We start from the raw sequence: 20,387 nt of genomic DNA on the forward strand, positions 1-20,387 counted from the left end.
CCCCCTCTATCCTCTATCCTCCTCTCGAATTGGCATAGTTTCTGCTGCAGTCCCGACTGCCCAGTAAGATGATTGCTGGTTTGGGGATATGTCGTTGCCTGTATTGCACTTGGTCACAAGAACTCTGCGTTGTTTTGTTTCAGTTAATTTATTTTTCCTTGTGGCTTTTTTCCCTGCACCCTCTGACCCCTTTTCTTGTACTAATACTTTGGTGGACTTGGTCTCCTCGCCTAGTAGTGAGCTGGTGGGAGAGGGGGTTTTAGGTGTTAGTGGGTGTCTGGGTCACATGGGAATCATACGGGTTAGCACTCTGGGAGTGGGACTGTCTCATTTGTCACAGAGGATGGAGAAATGCCTCAAAGTAAAGGTGTGGCTGTCAGCTGTCCAATATTTCACAAATAGAGTTATACAAATGAAAAAATAATCATGATTTCACAATATTATAGGCCTTTGTATAGTTTCGTTGATGTTTGCTGCAATTTCATTTCATAAGTGTTCATCGCTCCCTTGCACGGCCGCTGGCAGTCGGCTTGGGGGAGTCTTTCAAGCTCATACTGGAGAAATTCCTCAGCAGGGCGAACGTCAAGATCGGCAGAGACATCAGGCAGTGAGACACGTGTACAGAGATGTGTGATAAACCTGAAAATGGAAATTTAAAATGCAAATTGTCATCCTCTAAGCTTGATTGAAACTCAATTCAGCGATAGAAACACAATGCACGAAACAGAAATTGGCTGGTTTGATGACACACCACTGTGTCCCTCCCTCTCCAGTGTGCTGTACGAGACTCCCCTGCTTCACTGCAGAACTCAAATCCCATTAATTTAAAACACACCTGATGGCCGGCAGCTACACTTTTGTCCGTTTCGACATCCCTGCATCCTCTTTATTGTAATCATTAGACAGAGGTAAATGAACCAGTAGATAACTGTGACTGAACTGAGAAAGGGTGGCTCCTGGGGGCAGCTGACGGACTGTCTGTGTTGTGTGTTTGTGCGGGGCCGCTGTGCAGACCTGCTGGAGGAGACTGAGAAGCTCATGCAGGAGAAGGTGGAGGTACAGCGCCAGGCGGAGAAGGAGAACGGAGAGCTGCTGCAGCAGGTCCAGGCCCTGGAGCAGGAGCTGGAGGAGCAGGTGAATCGGGCCGTGGAGCTGGAGCAGGCCAGGGCCGCGGAGACCTCCGACCTCCAGCAGCAGATCCAGGCGCTGGAGAAACAGCTGGACAAGAACAGGAAGTTCCTGGATGTGAGTGTGCTCTGTGCCCTTGGGGGCGTGGCCAGCAGGCTGGTTTTATTGTTTTTACAATTCTGTTTATCAAGTTTTAATGGCACATATCAGTACAGAAACATAATGAATTATACAGCATAATCCATGATCGAAAAATAAGGAAGAAAAACCAACATAGTGCAGACACTCCCTTGCCCCAGAAATATAAGGCACAATTGTACATCATATACCAAATTAAAGTCAGTCTGTTGTTCAAAAGGATGGTCACCCACAAAGCTTTTAAATTTCCTTCGCTCTGATACGGATGACCTACTGAGTCTGAATTCCTCTCAATCAGTATCAATGTGCATGTCTGATGTCCTGTGTCTGTAAACTGCTTGGGGGGGACATGGGGAGCAGCGAGGCATAGATACCCAGCATGGAAATCCTTTGAGCTTGTTAGAATTTAGATTTCCTGAGGCACTTGTTTAATTTCAGTATTGTTTAATTTAATGTAGGTTTTATGTTTCTTTATATGTTTGGAATGTCGATAAAGTAAACTTCCTGCTTGTGTTTTTACCCTGAACTATGAACAATAACGGCCATAGACGTTATGTTAGATAAACTGGCAAGAGCAGATCACTAGAAAACCCTTAGCAACTTCTGAGCATCCCATGTTCTCGCCACACCTGAAGCCGTATCTTGAGGACGTCCACAGTTGGCCACGTGGCGCTGGGCCTTTTAAAAGATGATGTTTTCAACCTGACACTTCCTCGTACCCCTGCCTTCTCGATCCACAGGAGCAGGCCATTGACCGCGAGCACGAGAGGGATGTTTTTCAGCAGGAGATCCAGAAACTGGAACAGCAGCTCCGGAGCCCACAGAAGCTACAGCCCAGCAGCGAACAAAGGAACCGAGAGGTACCGCGCCCCTGTCAGCCGCTCCCTTTGTTCCAGCTTACACATGACACTGTGGAGTATGGCAGGAGTTTCGGCGCTGCCCGGCCCACTATTGTTGTCTCCCAATAAAGACCTGTAGTCATGTGACCAGCTCATGGTATAGAATACCTGACTCCTTCCAGACCAGGGTGTTGACAAAGAGGTCTGACAATGCCAGCGCAGTGTTTACCTACACAAACATTACATCTGATCCCAAACTGGTTGGGCAGGAGCTTAATTATAGGTACACATTGATCCTGTTGATCTAAGAGGAAAAGCCATCATTTCATGGCTTAAGTGGTGACCATTAGTGCCCCTGTGTTGTTTTGCGATCATGGAATACAAAGGGCCACCGTGAGATTCACGATCCATGCAGAGAGGGTGTGAGAGTGGGATGTGTGTTGATGTGTAATTGTGTAGTGTGCCCCCTGAGATCCATGAGACAGTACCACACTACCATGGTGCAGTGTGATTGGCAAACCAATCTAGGTGTCATGATCGATAGATTAATTTATCAGTCTGTCTGTCCATGTCTGCCTGTGCTTCACTGTCTGGTTCTCGTGGGCAGATGGAGCAGCTGGCCAGTCAGCTGAGGGACAAGTCGGACCAGTGCAACGAGCTCCTGCTGCGGAACGAGCAGCTCCACAGGGACGTCCAGGAGAGGAACGAGGAGATTGAGAAGCAGGGCTCCCGGGTCCGAGAGCTGGAGCAGGCTCTGATCACCAGCACTGAGGGCGCACACCAGGTGAGCCAGCACTGCTGTCTGCTGCGCTTCACTGTTCTTCCTCCTCATCCTCCCTGTGTATTTATTTAGCTGATGCCCTGGTCCAAGGTGACTAGTGATGGACTGCTGTTTTCTCTGTGGGTTCTGGTCATTCCACCTCTGATTTCTGTACTCATGTCATCTTCAGGCAGAGGAGGGGAGGCGCAGTGCTCCTGCTGAGGCCGCCGGAGAAACAACTCTGGAAGCTCAACTACAGACGGAGCGGGAAGCCCTGGACAGGAAGGAAAAGGAGGTACGCCATCGTCACGGTCTGGAGCACCAAATACTCGGCTCTTGTCTGTTTTACGCCTCTTTTGATCTCTCCCACCTCTAATCGCCTCAGTCTGTGTTTCTCATCGAGCCCAGTGCGTGTAAAACCACACAGGTAGTGTGTGTTACGGGGTCAGTCGCTAGGGAACAGCACGGGGAGGCGGTTGCTTGGCTGTTTGTTCTGTCAAATATATGCTGTATCCGCTTTTTATGTTAAAAATCTATTGAAGTTTCACTTTATATCCAGCCCGTTGCCGTAGTTACACCGGTATCATCAGCAGCACAGTGATAAAGCATCTAATTGCTCGTCCTGTCTGCATCGGGCAACATGTGTATTCCATGACCCCGGTAAAACTCCCTGGCTGAGGGCACTGGCTGATAAACACACAACAGCGGTGAAAGCTCGTCTCTGATCTCCCCCTCAGATCTCCAACCTGGAGGAGCAGCTGGAACAGTTCAGGGAGGAGCTGGAGAACAAGATCGAGGAGGTCCAGCAGCTGCACATGCAGATGGAGATCCAGCGTAAGGAGCTGAGCACGCAGCGGCAGGACCTGGAGAGCAAGAACACACTGCTGCAGGTACGCCACCGTCCCGCCCCCTCCGCCTGCTCCCAGAGACAAACAACCCCCTGTGGAGTTCTGTGATCCATGTGTTCTGCTCTCGCTCGTCTCTTTTCATTAGGACACGTCTTATGTGCAACTTCTTCACTGTTGTTTTCTTAATCAGCATCACATTTTAGTTGATTTGTCTGTGTATGTGTCACCCTGTGCGTGTCTCTAACAAGCTCTAATGCCCCTCTACTGCCCCAGTGTGAGTGGAGGAGCCAGAGGGCAGTTTAGCAATCCCTACTGTCCTCCAGAGCAGGTCTCGGGCTGTTTTCTCAGTCTCTACTGCTGGCCAAGGCCAAGACCACCCCAGTATATCTGTCTGTGCGTGTAGCGGTGGTCTGATGAACCGTTGTGCACTGCCAGTGAGATCTGTACCTTGGCATAGTTAGACAGCACAGTAACTACATCCTGAAATAGATCATTCTTGATGCACTTCAGTCAGTGTGATTTATCTTTTTTAATCGCTCCTTTAGAACCCAGTTGTAAAATATGTCATAAATGTCTGTACCCTGTATTGCCATTTAGCATATTTCCTGGTCATGCTGGGATGTGATTGCAGTATTGTGTGTGTGTGTGTGTCAGTGTGTGTTGTTTAAAGGCTGTGCTTTGTGTGCGGGCAGAACGAAGTGGCGTCCCTGAAGCAGCCCCCCTGCGCCTCGGACCTGCAGTCCGGCCCAGACCACCGATCGGTCGTTTCCAAACTCTCCATTGTTGCGGAGGACAAAGACCAAGAGATTGCACGGCTCAACGAGCAGATTTTCAAACTGCAACAACTGGAGAACATGCACGATAACAAGGTAACCCCCCCCAAAATAATTTAAGATGTAACAATACCAAAAAAAGTGCAAATTAATATTTTATCGGCAAGCATTTGCAAGAAACAAAAAGAAAAATACCTCATCACTTTTAAAAATGTGCGATATATATATATATATATATATATATATATATATATACACACTCACCTAAAGGATTATTAGGAACACCTGTTCAATTTCTCATTAATGCAATTATCTAACCAACCAATCACATGGCAGTTGCTTCAATGCATTTAGGGGTGTGGTCCTGGTCAAGACAATCTCCTGAACTCCAAACTGAATGTCTGAATGGGAAAGAAAGGTGATTTAAGCAATTTTGAGCGTGGCATGGTTGTTGGTGCCAGACGGGCCGGTCTGAGTATTTCACAATCTGCTCAGTTACTGGGATTTTCACGCACAACCATTTCTAGGGTTTACAAAGAATGGTGTGAAAAGGGAAAAACATCCAGTATGCGGCAGTCCTGTGGGCGAAAATGCCTTGTTGATGCTAGAGGTCAGAGGAGAATGGGCCGACTGATTCAAGCTGATAGAAGAGCAACTTTGACTGAAATAACCACTCGTTACAACCGAGGTATGCAGCAAAGCATTTGTGAAGCCACAACACGTACAACCTTGAGGCGGATGGGCTACAACAGCAGAAGACCCCACCGGGTACCACTCATCTCCACTACAAATAGGAAAAAGAGGCTACAATTTGCACAAGCTCACCAAAATTGGACAGTTGAAGACTGGAAAAATGTTGCCTGGTCTGATGAGTCTCGATTTCTGTTGAGACATTCAGATGGTAGAGTCAGAATTTGGCGTAAACAGAATGAGAACATGGATCCATCATGCCTTGTTACCACTGTGCAGGCTGGTGGTGGTGGTGTAATGGTGTGGGGGATGTTTTCTTGGCACACTTTAGGCCCCTTAGTGCCAATTGGGCATCGTTTAAATGCCACGGCCTACCTGAGCATTGTTTCTGACCATGTCCATCCCTTTATGACCACCATGTACCCATCCTCTGATGGCTACTTCCAGCAGGATAATGCACCATGTCACAAAGGTCGAATCATTTCAAATTGGTTTCTTGAACATGACAATGAGTTCACTGTACTAAACTGGCCCCCACAGTCACCAGATCTCAACCCAATAGAGCATCTTTGGGATGTGGTGGAACGGGAGCTTCGTGCCCTGCATGTGCATCCTACAAATCTCCATCAACTGCAAGATGCTATCCTATCAATATGGGCCAACATTTCTAAAGAATGCTTTCAGCACTTGTTGAATCAATGCCACGTAGAATTAAGGCAGTTCTGAAGGCGAAAGGGTGTCAAACACAGTATTAGTATGGTGTTCCTAATAATCCTTTAGGTGAGTGTGTGTGTATATATATATATATATATAAACACACAATAGAAACTGTGTTCCAGTACATCAGTCCACATTAAATATGAACTGGGTGGGTGGAGATGGGTGCAGCAGGGTGCTGTGACCTCAGCGATGGACCGATGTCACAGTCCTGTAGGCTGTGGGGTTTTGTGCCACAGTGGCTTTGCAGAAATGGCCAGAAACACGTCTCATTGCTGCACACGAGTGACCTCTTGCATGTGTGATTGTTTCAGGCCCTGGAGCAGAAGGACGAGCTGCTGCGGGAGCTGCAGGCGCAGGTGGAGTGTCTGCACAGCGAGCAGGAGCGGCTGAAGCACAAGAGCGAGGAGGAGGTGGAGCAGCTCAACGACGTCATTGAGAAGCTACAGCACGAGCTCTCCCAGATCGAGCACCAGGCCCCCAAGGAGGATGTCCCCGACAGCGAGGACCACGCCGCCCCCCAACGCCCCCTGCACACCCTGGGGGACAGGCCAGAGAAGGGCTGCGTAGAGGAGGCTGGCCTGGACCGGGCTGAGCTGCAGCGGACCGAACTGAAACTGGAGCAGACCACGCGGGAGCTGGAGGCCCTGAGAGCAGATCACAGCGCCCTGGCCGAGGAGCACCAGCGGCTGCAGGAGCAGAGGGACGAGAGGATGGCGCAGCTGGAGGAGGCCCTGCAGGAGAGGACCGCCACCCTGCTGGTCGTCCAGGCCGAGATCAGGGCCGTGGAGCAGAGCGCCAACGCCAGGGTGGCTGACCTGGACACCCGGGTGGAGGAACTGGAGGTGTGTGTGGGGGAGAAGGACTCTGAGCTGGGCCGGTGTCGCCAGCTGGTGGAGGAGGCCCAGGCCCAGGCTGAAGCACTCCAGCAGGAGGTCCAGGAGCTGCGGGACACGCTCCGGGAGAAGGTGGCAGCGGCCCTGGTGAGCCAGGCCCAGCTGGGCGCCCTACAGCAGCAGACTGATGTGCACAGCAGTGAGCTCCACAGCCAGATCAGGGAGCTCCAGGCCCATCATCTCTCCACAAGAGGAGAGGCATCTCCGAAGGGGGCTGAAGACCCGCCCAGCCCTGCAAACACCAGGATGGAGCTGCAGGGGCGTGAGGCAGAAGAGGGTGAGCAGGCAGGAGCCGGTCTGAGCGGTTTAATGAGGAGGCTGAAGGAGCTGGAGGCCAACCTGTCCCAGGCACAGCAGGACCAGGACCTGCAGAGGCAGCTGCTACTGGGCTCGGAGGAGGATGTAGCGGAATATGAGGAGAGGCTCGCTCTGCTGCAGGACATCCTGAGGCAGATGAACAAGCGAGGGGACGGAAAGCAGGAGGTAAACGTTAACCCCGTCGCATCCCTGAGCACAGCACACGACACGGGCCGGTCTGAGGTTCAGTCTGTGTGTGATTGATAAAGAGCGTGATCATAGAAAGGGCTGGACAGCTGAGATGGGTGTGGTCAGTGCCAGACTGGTAACTTCACTGCACAGGTAGCCTGACTTGGCTGATATTTATCCCCCCAGGCGTTTCTTTAAACTCTCCTGCTGTTGTCCAGATTGCGCTGCTTTACCGCTAAGTCTAAAGCTTCCCCTTAATCTTTGAAATCGCTTGTTGTTGACTTGATGTTTGGGGGGAAAGAAAACAAATCATTCAGCGCCGTTATGATCATTATTTAAAGGAATGCTAGCTGCTGTAATCAGCGCCGAGTGTCTGTGAGATGGTTACATGCGACACAAATCCAGCAGCTCTCAGGGGCTGAGGACAGCTCTTGGGGGTTAAAGGGTGTAAAGGTAAATACTGCTCTGATGCCCTCCCACACAGGGGGGGCGTACTGATCCCCTGAATGTGTGTAGTAGTGTTGTGCAACTTAGCCAGCAATGCTAAGAAGTGAAAGCCAATTTTCTACTTAGCAACAGATTGTGCAATTCCAAGATAATTAACACACTTTTAAATGTAGTTCATCGGATTTCAGGAGATGGTTGAGCAACTCCTGGTGGAGAAACTCATTATTAAGCACTCAATGGTAGAAGCGGTCCAGCCTAGTCTTCCATGTTGCTCTACCACGGACTGCTTAATAATGAAGACTTTCCCCCCAGTTTCATAACAAGTCCCCCCAATGAGAAGGAACGAAAGAAATAAACAAGGTGAAGTTTTACGTTATTTTTTTTATGTCTTAATGGCTACCTTTTATTTTAATATCGATTTCCTGCCCCCCTGCCCAGGCGTCGGAAAGTGTGAGAGCGGACGTCCCCCCTGCTGGGGACTCGGAGCTGGTCCAGGAACTGCAGGAGGCCCGGGCTGAAGCTGCCGCCACTAAAGAGCAGCTGAACACCTACAGGGAGCGCACCGACAAACTGAGGGAGGAGCTGCAGGTAGGAAGGCCTTGACTGTCGCGCACCACACCCTCACACTGGGGTCCGAGTCTAGAGGCACACGCCCCTTTTCCACTGGCACATCCGAGCCGGACCCAAGCCGAGCTGGCCTGGTACGGGTCGTGTGCTTTTCCACTGCAGGACCCAAGCCGAGGTGAACGGTGGCACACGCTGGGGAGGTCGAGAGTTGCGTGCCTGACACTGATAGTCAAGTTTTTCTGATGACAGCGATGGTGGATTTTAAGACTGTTGTTATTCTTGTAATTTTGTATTTGTTATTGTTTACTAAATGGAGTGAAAACCATCTGGCTCAGCTATCAAACTGTAATAGTGAAGCTGCAATGACATACATTAAAACATTCTCAAATGCGACAGAAACAACATGTGTAAGACCGTAATGATTTAATGTATGTATGTGTAGTGTTGTATGAACCATTAATCAATTGAATCTTCTGAGTAAAGCACTGACTTTATTGTCCTAGATGAGAGAACTGACGAACTCCCAGCTTCAGGACGAGCTCAGAAAGGTGAAGTGTCTTTAATAAATGCCTTTTTCCACTAAAGTAATGTAACATTTGGTCTTCTGTGTATAATCTGTATTATTTTGTATTATAATTGTAGCATCTTCAGTCATTCCTGTGCTGCTTCTCTTGTGTATCACTGTCAGTCTGTGCAGACAATTGTCAATAATTCAAGAGTACAGTAGGTGAATTATGAGTAATCCTGGTGAATTATGGGTAATCCTGGTCAGAACCACTTTCAGACTGGGCCAGGAGTGACTGAATGGGTCATTTGTCTTTGCTTCACAGTTCTTTCGCACAGAATATATGTTGTAATATATCACATGATATATGATCTTATTTTACATACATATCTTGATTGTTACTTCTTTCCCCCCACCTGCCCAGGCGTCGGAGGTTGTGAGAGTGGATGCCCCCTCCGCTGCGGACTCGGAGCTGGTCCAGGAACTGCAGAAGGCCCGGGATGAAGCTGCCGCCACTAAAGAGCAGCTGAACAGCTACAGGGAGCGCACCGACAAACTGAGGGAGGAGCTGCAGGTAGGAAGGCCTTGACTGTCGCGCACCACACCCTCACACTGGGGTCCGAGTCTAGAGGCACACGCCCCTTTTCCACTGGCACATCCGAGCCGGACCCAAGCCGAGCTGGCCTGGTACGGGTCGTGTGCTTTTCCACTGCAGGACCCAAGCCGAGGTGAACGGTGTCACACGCTGGGGAGGTCGAGAGTTGCGTGCCTGACACTGTAAGATAGTTGTTTTTTCCAGATGATGACAATGCAGGAACCCAAGAGTGTTATTTTTTAAGTTTTAAATTTTAAATGTTTTACTTAGTGGAGTGAAAATCAACTTGCCCAGCTACCAAACTGTAATAGTGAAGCTGCAAACAGATGCATTAAAATATTCTCAAATGCGACAAAAACAACATGTGAAAGACCGTAACGATTTAATTTAATGTCTATTTGTTGTAGTATTGTTTAGGTAGTCATTAAACCCTGATAGTAAGGAGTATTCCAGCATGCACTGAAACAGCCAATTTATATAATAATGATGTATAATTATATCGATCTATATATAACATTGTGAAAATGAATATTAGATTTTTACTGGAGAGACTAAAATGCTTAATGTATCGCTTAACATGCTTTAAACATAATCACTATTCAAAGTTTCTAGTTTTACATTCGGGCACTGGGTAACAGGAACAATATAATAACAAGGTTAAGCCCTACATATAATCCGCACTTAATGTGGCTTAATGTACTTACTAGATCATTATTATTGTTATTAACCTATTAGACTTTACACAATCAATATCAACTTCACGTTAAGCCCAATATAGTAAACCACATTAAGCGCAACACATGCTTGGCTACAATAGGGCTTAACAAGACACTTATGTTTTAATATCACTTTAAACATCACTCTGTGGTGTACCAGGCTGGATGGTGTCAGTCCTGCAATTTGTGAAGATTGGATACAAATGATGAGATTTTAAATACAGTAATTAAGCCACGTGAAGCGATTTATACATTAAGTTAAGCGTTTTAGACTCGCTTTTGAAGTAAAATAAATTAAGGTTGAATCTTGTTAAAACTACAATCGCATAACAAGGAAAATATATAAATATGTCCCGAGTCCCAGCCCATTGTCAATAGTCTCACATACTCTTTCGTTACAATTTCATTTCAGCACAATTAAATATTCTGATGTTCCCTTGTAGGTGGATTTGACCTGTATTATTAGTTTACTTATTTTGTTTGAAGAATCCATTAAAAACTTTTCTAGCCAAACCTGGTTCCGACCCAAGCCGGATATGTCCGTCGAAAAAGGGGGAACAGTGAACACATATTTAAATGCGGAGTGGTGCTGTATGTATGTAGTATGTGTAGTGTTGTATGAACCATTAATCAATTGAATCTTCTGAGTAAAGCACTGACTTTATTGTCCTAGATGAGAGAACTGACGATCTCCCAGCTTCAGGACGAGCACAGAAAGGTAAAGTGTCTTTAATAAATGCCTTTTTCCACTAAAGTAATGTAACATTTGGTCTTCTGTGTATAATCTGTATTATTTTGTATTATAATTGTAGCATCTTCAGTCATTCCTGTGCTGCTTCTCTTGTGTATCACTGTCAGTCTGTGCAGACAATTGTCAATAATTCAAGAGTACAGTAGGTGAATTATGAGTAATCCTGGTGAATTATGGGTAATCCTGGTCAGAACCACTTTCAGACTGGGCCAGGAGTGACTGAATGGGTCATTTGTCTTTGCTTCACAGTTCTTTCGCACAGAATATATGTTGTAATATATCACATGATATATGATCTTATTTTACATACATATCTTGATTGTTACTTCTTTCCCCCCACCTGCCCAGGCGTCGGAGGTTGTGAGAGTGGATGCCCCCTCCGCTGCGGACTCGGAGCTGGTCCAGGAACTGCAGAAGGCCCGGGATGAAGCTGCCGCCACTAAAGAGCAGCTGAAAAGCTACAGGGAGCGCACCGACAAACTGAGGGAGGAGCTGCAGGTAGGAAGGCCTTGACTGTCGCGCACCACACCCTCACACTGGGGTCCGAGTCTAGAGGCACACGCCCCTTTTCCACTGGCACATCCGAGCCGGACCCAAGCCGAGCTGGCCTGGTACGGGTCGTGTGCTTTTCCACTGCAGGACCCAAGCCGAGGTGAACGGTGGCACACGCTGGGGAGGTCGAGAGTTGCGTGCCTGACACTGATAGTCAAGTTTTTCTGATGACAGCGATGGTGGATTTTAAGACTGTTGTTATTCTTGTAATTTTGTATTTGTTATTGTTTACTAAATGGAGTGAAAACCATCTGGCTCAGCTATCAAACTGTAATAGTGAAGCTGCAATGACATACATTAAAACATTCTCAAATGTGACAGAAACAACATGTGTAAGACCGTAATGATTTAATGTATGTATGTGTAGTGTTGTATGAACCATTAATCAATTGAATCTTCTGAGTAAAGCACTGACTTTATTGTCCTAGATGAGAGAACTGACGAACTCCCAGCTTCAGGACGAGCTCAGAAAGGTAAAGTGTCTTTAATAAATGCCTTTTTCCACTAAAGTAATGTAACATTTGGTCTTCTGTGTATAATCTGTATTATTTTGTATTATAATTGTAGCATCTTCAGTCATTCCTGTGCTGCTTCTCTTGTGTATCACTGTCATTCTGTGCAGACAATTGTCAATAATTCAAGAGTACAGTAGGTGAATTATGAGTAATCCTGGTGAATTATGGGTAATCCTGGTCAGAACCACTTTCAGACTGGGCCAGGAGTGACTGAATGGGTCATTTGGCTTTGCTTCATAGTTCTTTCGCACAGAATATATGTTGTAATATATCACATGATATATGATCTTATTTTACATACATATCTTGATTGTTACTTCTTTCCCCCCACCTGCCCAGGCGTCGGAGGTTGTGAGAGTGGATGCCCCCTCCGCTGCGGACTCGGAGCTGGTCCAGGAACTGCAGAAGGCCCGGGATGAAGCTGCCGCCACTAAAGAGGAGCTGAACAGCTACAGAGAGAGCACCGACAAACTGAGGGAGGAGCTGCAGGTAGGAAGGCCTTGACTGTCGCGCACCACACCCTCACACTGGGGTCCCATTTACACACAGTTGAAAACCCAAGTCAGGGTTTACATAAAATGTAATTTTCCAGTCTGATTAAATGTTTCTGGAGGACGAGTGGAGGGATTGAAGGCTCTTTGGATCTAGTACATCTGATGGATGTTGAGTCATCAACAGAGCTGTCTTCATTTAGGTCTCTCTCTTGGAGGACTATCCATTGAAAAATCAATGGTTTGCTGAAGCAAATGGTAGATTAGTCCAGGTTTCTTGAGGGGTAGATTGGTCCAGGTTTTCACCTCTGCTCATGTCTTTCTCTTAGGTCAGGGATCTTACCGTCACTCAGCTGCAGCAAGACCTGCAGCAGGTCAAGGAGGCTCTGGCAAAGTCTGAGGAGAAGCTCGCTCTGCACATGAGACAGGTTCCACAGGAGACCACTGAGAAGCCCGGCCGGTCCTCGACCAAAGATAAACCTGCCCTTGTCAGGAAGAACTCCACCTCCCAGACCGACGCTCCCGCGCTCATCAACGGGGGTTTCCAGACCCTGCGGGTGGTGTGCCAGGATGCCGAAACCCAGGCTGACCTCCGGGGCCCCGGGCCCGACAGCGCTGCGGAGATGGCGGAGGTCATCGACCGCTACACGGAGAAGATCGGGCAGATGCAGGACCTGCATGCCGCAGAGATAATGGACATGGAGACCAGGCACATTTCCGAGAGCGAGATCCTGAAGAGAGACACGCAAGTCCTGCGAGAGGAGTGCAAGGCCCTGGGCGCCCTGGTGGAGCGGCTGAGCGCCGTGGAGGTCAGTGTGGGGCGGCTGTGTGGGCGTCGTCCTTCCTCACCTTCTCTGTAGACAATCAAAATAGAGAAAAGGAAAGCTTGATCCAACAATTCTCTCTTCTCTCCTCCTGCCCAGGGTGTGGCGCTATCGAGGTTAGAGCACCCTGTCGCCTCACAGTTGAAGGATGGTTACACCAGTGGTGAGTTGTTTCACGAGTATGAAACTTATTTCCCCCCTCGACAAACTACATTCACTGTATCGCCATGTTTGCGGTTGTCGAGAGACGGGAATCGGGGGCTGGAGTGCCCTGCTCTGTTTGACACAGCGGCTGTCCTAAAGAATTTGCCTTTGCAGGGAAAAAACTAAACAAACTGTCATACTTAGCAGTTCGTGTTTCAGGGTTGGCTTGTCCCATGCCTTACACTTTTCTTCCTGTCCTCTGGGGGCCGTGTCTCCTGGTTCACAGACAGCAGCTCAGACTGGAGCCAGAGGATGGGCTACGACCTGCTGCCCCAGGCACAGGAGTTCAGAGGCACGCCCGAGGGGGCCAGGCGGGACAACGAGAGCCCCCAGATTCCGTCCGAAATGCTTCCTGACAGGATAAAGGTATGGCCCCCCGGCTTGTTTTATTTATGAATTGTGTGAGTTGTTATAGTCAGGTTTCTGATCTTGATTTTGATATTTAAATGTGCCCCTGTGTGGCGTCTGTGGAGGGTGCTCTCGAGCAGGGCTGACCGTGTCCCCGTCTCTGTGCAGAGCCTGCTGAGGGAGGTGCACCAGGAGGGCATGCAGGTGCTGTCCCTGTCAGAGCTGCCTGTGGCCGAGGCAGGGGACCCAGCCGGCGGAGAGCTGCTGGGGGGCTGGCTGAAGGAGAGGGAGGCCCTGCTGGACACCATAGAGTCGCTAAAGGTCTTGATCACCAAAATGCAGGCCCACCGAGACTCGGGGGTGAGCAGGGGGTTCAGGGCACGTCTGTGTGATGGATTGTTTTAAATCTGTTGAATAAATGCATTGACTCAACCTGTGTTTTACAAGTGGTTCCCCCCACAACTTTGTATGAATGCGATTTTTATTTTATTTGTATCTTTAGTAACCAGATTTAAGCAAGCCAGGGCAGTGGCATTGTGGTGTGACTGTGTCTGTGTGTGTTGTTGTTCTCAGGGGTCGGCACAGGACGCCCTGGCAGGGGGCGGCGAGGACTGGCAGGGGGAGCTGCTCTACGCCGTGCGGCAGGTGTTTGTGAAGGAGCGTGTTGTGCTGCGGAGCGTGATCAGGACTCACCTGGAGCAGCTGGACACCTCGGACACCATTGTTCTCCTCAACCAGCTGGAGCGCCGGCTGGCCGAACAGGTGAGCGGACACGCAAAAAGGGCGCCCTCGCTTTCCACAGCCCAGTTTCTATCCATGCGCCTCCTGTGGGATTGGGAATGAGCAATTGATAGCAGACTAAATTAAAACTTGTAAAATGCAGGACAATCCTGATACTGGTGTTTTGTTATTATAATTTAATTTATTTTGCATATAGAAGCCCCATGCTTGGCTGTGTGTTTCCTGCAGTAGCTGTAGTTGCAGTAGCAGCCCAACCCAACGCTGCAGTGCTGTGTGGAGCACTCCGTCTGTCCTGGGCCTCGCTGGCTCTTTCCCAGGGTCCGGAGTCAGCAGGGCTCTGTGTTTGTGAGGATGTGTTGCCATGTTGTGTGTTGTGTTGTTGCAGGACTCCCAGTTCAGAGAGGCACTGGAGGAGCTGCAGAGTGTGGACAGACGCAGCCTGCTGATGGAGCTGCAGCAGCTCAGAGCCCGACTGCACAGCACAGAGTCCGCCCAGGGCACACAGGGCACAGCGCACACGGGCAGCCAGGGCACACCGGGCACAGTGCACACAGGTGCCCAGCAACTCCCCACAGGTACAGACCAGGGCTCTCTGCTGGTGAACAGCCTCTGCTCCCTACGAAGCATCATCCCTACGAAGGGGGACACAGTTTAACTGAATGGCTCTTTCGTTAGGGTTCAAAGGGTAACAACTGATTAGTCTAAATAAATGCAGTCGCTTTGTTTTTCTTCAAGGAGAGCCCGGAGATATCTTTATTTTTCTGCTGTTCCAAATCATAATCAAGGTTACTAGTTTTCTGTGTTAAATAATAATGGATATAATGTTTTTTTTTATCTCCACAATTAAATTATAATTTTATAATGATTTATTCCTAATAGAGTTGAAGTGGAGCTGCAGCACTCTGGACACAATGGGATCTTTTAGACGTTTAGCACAGAAGTTTATTAACATATATTTAGGCACTGATCACAAGAGGGTGATGTTGTGTACAATGCAGAAATTACACTGGGTTGTGCACTAGACATTCAAAATTAACCTACAAAAAAAATTAAATTTAATTCTCCGCCAAACCGAAAATTCAGTCTTTTTCCAGAGAAAACTGATTTCTCTGAACCTTGAAACTGAATACAGGCCCTGGTGTGTCTGGCTGTGTGTTGTCAAGCGTCCCAGAACAGCTCCAGTGAGACTATTTTTGTCTGTGTTCACAGCACGCAGTGTGGAGGGCGGGCAGGCGGCTCTGGACCCGGCCACAGGGGGCGCTGCAGAGCCGCAGGACGCCCTGCACTCGGAGAGGGTCATGCTGACGGAGCTGAGGAACGAACTGGCCCAGACCCGGCTGGAGCTGGAGAGCACGCTGAGAGCCCAGCACAAGCACCTGAAGGAGCTGGAGGCCCTCAGGCACGTACAGGCCGTGGCCCGCTCGGGGACTGGGGCTCTTCTCTTGACTCTTTTTGTTGTGGTTTAGCTGTGCACTTCATTCTTTGCATCCCTCTGTACCCTGCCTGACCTACTGAGTCATCTTGGGTAAATAAGGGACCTGAATCAAATAAGAGTAATGGTTATAATACATTGATTCACATTAATTCAGGCTTAGAGGTGCTTTATCTTTCGTTTTGCCTCTTTTATCCTCACCGCACTGTCCCATACACTCACCTCCTGTGCTGCCCTGACAGCTGTGTGTCTCTCTACAGGGCCGAGGTCTCGGGCAGGGCTGCGGAGGTGGACAGGCTGAGCGACACCCTGGCCGGTGAGCAGAAGAGGAGCCGTGAGCTGCAGTGGGCCCTTGAGAAGGAGAAGTGCAAGACCGAGAGGCAGGAGGAGCAAGAGAAGGAGGAGCTGGAGGTGAGAGAGGGATGTTTGGACTCATGTGCGGGTTGGGAAAGGCACGCTGCCCTCCCTTCAGCCCTGATGAACACAGTGTGTCACATGCCTGGCATACAGAGGCCTTGTGATAACGGCCTGAGGGATATCCGTGAGACTGGGTTCTTCAGGGTTTAGGCCGGGTTCAGCTGTCCCAGGTTGTGTTCATGTTCTGGCTCACACAGAAATACAGCTCCCCGTCGATAAAGAAAGATTGAGCACCTACTGACACAGTCTATGATTCGATGACTCCCTTCTCTTCCCATGTTCCCCTGCAGGACCTGAGGCTGACGCTGGAGGAGAGCAAGGGCCAGGTGCGCCAGCTGAGTGCCAGTCTGGAGCAGGAGCGGCAGGCGGTGGCGGAGCTGCGGCAGCGGGCGGGGAAGGAGCAGGCTGAGCAGGGCCGGCTGAGTGGGGAGCAGGGCCGGGTCTTGGAGCTGGAGGTGCTGCTGGAGGCAGAGCGGGCGCGGGCACGAGAGCTGGGCGGCGCGCTGGAGAGAGAGAGGGAGTGCCGGCGACAGCAGAGTCTCGGTGGGAGGCAGCAGGAAAAGGCGGCGGCGAGGGAGGCGGGGATCGTTCAGGCCGAGACCGGGTGCAGCCAGGTGGAGGAGGGGGTGGAGGCCATGGAGGAGCTCCTGGAGAGCCTGCAGAGCCAGCTGGAGGAGAAACAACAGACCGTGCTGCGGCTGGTGGGCGAGCTGGAGAGACACAAGCTGGAGGCGGTGCAGGCGGCCCGGCACTGGGAGGAGGAGAGGCAGGCCCAGGCCCAGGTGCTGAGCGAAGAGCAGGAGGCTGGCCGGCGGGCCCGGGAGGAGCAGGAGCGGCTGCGGGGGGTGCAGGAGGAGCTCCGGCACCAACTAGACAGAGGGAGGGAGCAGCTACTGCGGCTGCAGCAGGAGAGGGATGGCCTGAGGGACAGAGTCTGCGAGCTGCAGGCCGCACCCCCGGGCACAGAGCTGCCCAGCACAGAGCTGCCCAGCACAGAGCTGCCCAGCACAGAGCCTGTGAGTCGCTCTCGCCTTCCTCAGCAGGCCGACCGTGTCTGTGTGGGATTCATGACAGGGCTGCGTCAGAGCTGCGGGTGTTTTTGTGATTGTGATAGTCTTGTTCAGAGCAGGGAAGGTTCACTGCTTCTGTTATGTGTTTAGTTTTGCACGGTGTGCTGTCCCTGTGTGACCTCCGTACTGCAGGCCATGATGCTCAGAGCCCCGGCCTGCTGGCTGGGGGGCTGCAGTGCACACAGACCACTGACCCTGTGCTGTTGTGTTTGGTGGCAGAAGGCTCTGTGGAGAGTGGACGCCCCGCCACCCAGTGACCGCACCAGAGACTGGGTCCTGCAGCAGAAGATGGCCGAGGCGCCGACCCCGGGCTCCAGTGCTGCATCCCTGAGCGAGGTCGCCAGGGGCAAAGCTGCTCCCACAGACGCCCGACACCTGGACAGCATCGTCCAGCGGCTACAGCTCATGGCCGCCAAGATCACCGCGCTGACGAGCAGGACCTCTGGGTGCGTCTCCCTGGGGCTGCAGCGAGCTCCTCTAGGGATGCTCCCCAGCTCTGTGTCTGTCTTATCCCACTCGTTATCTGTCATCCTCTGTGGAGAAGAGAAAACATAACGTTATATTAGGAGAATTGTAGGGGTGTGTGTTGCTGGGCAGGATTTAACATTTTAAGATTGTGTTTTGTTTGATTTTGTGTGTATTTGCTGTTTCTTCAGTTTTAAAGCTGATAGTCTTGTATCCAGTCTCATTAACTGTGACCCCTTTCCCTGCATGTTCAGAATGCAGTCTGAGGGGGAGGAGGATGGGACGCTGGTGTGGCTGCAGAACAGCGTTCAGGACGTGGTTTCGCAGCTCCAGCAGCTCCCAACATTCCCTGCGGTGCCAGAGGTGAGTCCCACCAGCACCCGTCTGTGCCTCCTAACCGGCCTCTGTCCGGCTCTCAGGACTTCAAGTCCAACACATAACTGAGCCTCTTTACAAATCTCATCCCATTGTAAGAGTTTAAATTGTGTGGGGGAGGGATACTGTTTTCCTTTTTAACTCCCTCTCCCTCTGTCCATTACATTTCCCTCCCTCTCTCTCTCTCTCTCTCTCTCTCTCTCTCTCTCCCCCCACAGACGGCCCCAGTGGTCTCCGGCTCCTCCAGCTCACTGACCGATCGGCTCCTGCGGCAGAACGCAGAACTCACAGGCTTCGTGAGCCGCCTGACGGAGGAGAAGAATGACCTGAGGAACTCGCTGATCAGACTGGAGGAGGAGCTGCGGCGCTACAGGCAGAGCGGCGCGGCTGACAGTGTGAGCCACGTCGGGGTAAATGAACGAGTGAATACTTTGAGTTAATAGTTAATGTCCGTGCGGGAGAGCTGACAATCCCAGCTGTCGACCATCACATCCAGAATGACGATGTTTGTGGTTTTGCTGGCTTTGACTCCAGGTGAAGCACAGATCCCCGGTTCACTCCTGTCGTTGACCTGTTTACATGTTGTCCTGCCTTTAATACAATAGTGACACTAAATTTGAAGGGATGCAATTCCAGTTGATCGTTAAAGACTTGATCGCAATGCTCACCCAGCAGAGTGAGGCAGTGAAGCTTTTCTTTATTTACACACAGACACAAATTCTTCAAATAATGAAAGCACATTTATATTTCTTTATTTCAATTTGCACATTACCAGCCCCCAGATAAGTTAGTTTGTTGTGTAAAAGATCTCCTTCTCACACAGCCATCTTGAAAATTTTGACAAACCAGAGAGCACAGCAACACACTTCCAAAATAAGTAAACGTTCTATTTGCGGTCCCGTCCTGCAGTCCAGCCATAGGATGGCAGTGGAGCCGGGAAGCAGCACTGTGGTGCTGCAGTCATCAGAGCAGGAGGCCTGGGAGCGGGAGCGGAGCCGGCTGGAGAAAGCCCTGCGCCAGGCGGAGGCCGAGGTGTCCCGGTTGCGCGGCGAGCTGCGGACCGATTCCCTGTACCGGGACATGACCGGGTCCGACTCGGACAATGGCGCGCTCAAGGTGAGGTCACACCCAGCCACGGCACTGAGAGAGAAGGGAGGGAGAACAAACTTGGCTAATCCTGTGTCTTGTTCCTCCCCTCCCCCACCCTGCAGCGAGTCTATGGGAAGTACCTGCGCGCTGAGAGCTTCAGGAAAGCCCTGGTCTACCAGAAGAAGTATCTGCTGCTGCTGCTGGGCGGCTTCCAGGAGTGCGAGGAGGCCACGCTGTCCCTCATCGCCAGGATGGGTGGCCGCCCCCCCCACAGCGGCATGGAGCTGCTCTGCCCCCGGGGCCGGGGCTTCAGCCGCTTCAGATCCGCCGTGCGGGTCTCCATCGCGCTTTCCAGGTCAGGGAGGGAGGGAGAGGGGGATGGGGAGAACCCTTCTGCATGTCGGATCGTTTGAATGTGTTGACCAGCGTCTGAATCCGAGTCTTACCCAGAATGCACTGCTCTTTCAGGATGAAGTTCCTGGTCCGGAGGTGGCAGAGGGCTACAGGGTCCGGCATGTCAGCCAGCATCAACCGTAACGGGTTCGGTCAGATTACAGGTTAGGGCTTGTGTGTTGTTGTTGTGATAGAGAGTGTGTGAGTGTTAGAAAGTGTGTGGTGTGTTGTGTTGTTGTTAGAGAGTGTGTGTTGTGTTAGAGAGACAGTGTGTGTGTCGTGTTAGTGTGTGTGTGTTAAAGAGAGTGTGTGTGTGTGTGTGTTGTTGTGTTAGAGTGTGTGTTCTGATTGTGCTCTGATCACTGCGCAGTTGCCCGTGTCTGACCCTGTCTTTCGCTTCCCCCCCACACAGGGAACGAGCTGAGGGCGGATTCCCCATACCTGCACCCCGGGGGCCTGGAGGTGTACACAGGGGAGCGTCGGCCGGCCAGCAGAGGGAGGACCGGCCGAGAGTCTCCCAGATCTACTCTTTCGGTTCAGCACAGGTAGGTCCCCAACGCACTGTCTGCGTCTTGTGTGCATAAGGAGGCGTTAACCTTTCTTGTTATCTTATTG

General features: G+C 50.6%; 1 protein-coding gene across 8 annotated transcripts in view; it reads left to right on the plus strand.

Moving 5' to 3' along the window:
* Nucleotides 1–20,387, plus strand: part of akap9 (A kinase (PRKA) anchor protein 9) — a 61,558-nt gene that overhangs the window by 40,279 nt on the left and 892 nt on the right. For 4 of the 8 annotated variants that reach the window (XM_066715447.1, XM_066715451.1, XM_066715452.1 and 1 more), the window contains 30 exons: nucleotides 1,013–1,245; nucleotides 2,007–2,126; nucleotides 2,713–2,889; nucleotides 3,056–3,160; nucleotides 3,603–3,755; nucleotides 4,406–4,582; nucleotides 6,208–7,272; nucleotides 8,161–8,310; nucleotides 8,793–8,837; nucleotides 9,219–9,368; nucleotides 10,779–10,823; nucleotides 11,205–11,354; nucleotides 11,837–11,881; nucleotides 12,263–12,412; nucleotides 12,744–13,223; nucleotides 13,338–13,401; nucleotides 13,669–13,808; nucleotides 13,959–14,150; nucleotides 14,364–14,552; nucleotides 14,917–15,106; nucleotides 15,741–15,930; nucleotides 16,224–16,374; nucleotides 16,671–17,396; nucleotides 17,670–17,896; nucleotides 18,170–18,278; nucleotides 18,509–18,700; nucleotides 19,200–19,406; nucleotides 19,502–19,734; nucleotides 19,848–19,936; nucleotides 20,185–20,317. In XM_066715447.1, the coding sequence (XP_066571544.1) occupies nucleotides 1,013–1,245; nucleotides 2,007–2,126; nucleotides 2,713–2,889; nucleotides 3,056–3,160; nucleotides 3,603–3,755; nucleotides 4,406–4,582; nucleotides 6,208–7,272; nucleotides 8,161–8,310; nucleotides 8,793–8,837; nucleotides 9,219–9,368; nucleotides 10,779–10,823; nucleotides 11,205–11,354; nucleotides 11,837–11,881; nucleotides 12,263–12,412; nucleotides 12,744–13,223; nucleotides 13,338–13,401; nucleotides 13,669–13,808; nucleotides 13,959–14,150; nucleotides 14,364–14,552; nucleotides 14,917–15,106; nucleotides 15,741–15,930; nucleotides 16,224–16,374; nucleotides 16,671–17,396; nucleotides 17,670–17,896; nucleotides 18,170–18,278; nucleotides 18,509–18,700; nucleotides 19,200–19,406; nucleotides 19,502–19,734; nucleotides 19,848–19,936; nucleotides 20,185–20,317 (6,277 nt within the window). The remainder of the gene's footprint in view (nucleotides 1–1,012; nucleotides 1,246–2,006; nucleotides 2,127–2,712; nucleotides 2,890–3,055; nucleotides 3,161–3,602; nucleotides 3,756–4,405; nucleotides 4,583–6,207; nucleotides 7,273–8,160; nucleotides 8,311–8,792; nucleotides 8,838–9,218; nucleotides 9,369–10,778; nucleotides 10,824–11,204; nucleotides 11,355–11,836; nucleotides 11,882–12,262; nucleotides 12,413–12,743; nucleotides 13,224–13,337; nucleotides 13,402–13,668; nucleotides 13,809–13,958; nucleotides 14,151–14,363; nucleotides 14,553–14,916; nucleotides 15,107–15,740; nucleotides 15,931–16,223; nucleotides 16,375–16,670; nucleotides 17,397–17,669; nucleotides 17,897–18,169; nucleotides 18,279–18,508; nucleotides 18,701–19,199; nucleotides 19,407–19,501; nucleotides 19,735–19,847; nucleotides 19,937–20,184; nucleotides 20,318–20,387) is intronic. The other 4 variants (XM_066715450.1, XM_066715454.1, XM_066715449.1 and 1 more) reach the window with 3 other exon arrangements.

Source organism: Amia ocellicauda, chromosome 10 (assembly GCF_036373705.1).
Source record: "Amia ocellicauda isolate fAmiCal2 chromosome 10, fAmiCal2.hap1, whole genome shotgun sequence".
Taxonomy (NCBI): domain Eukaryota; kingdom Metazoa; phylum Chordata; class Actinopteri; order Amiiformes; family Amiidae; genus Amia; species Amia ocellicauda.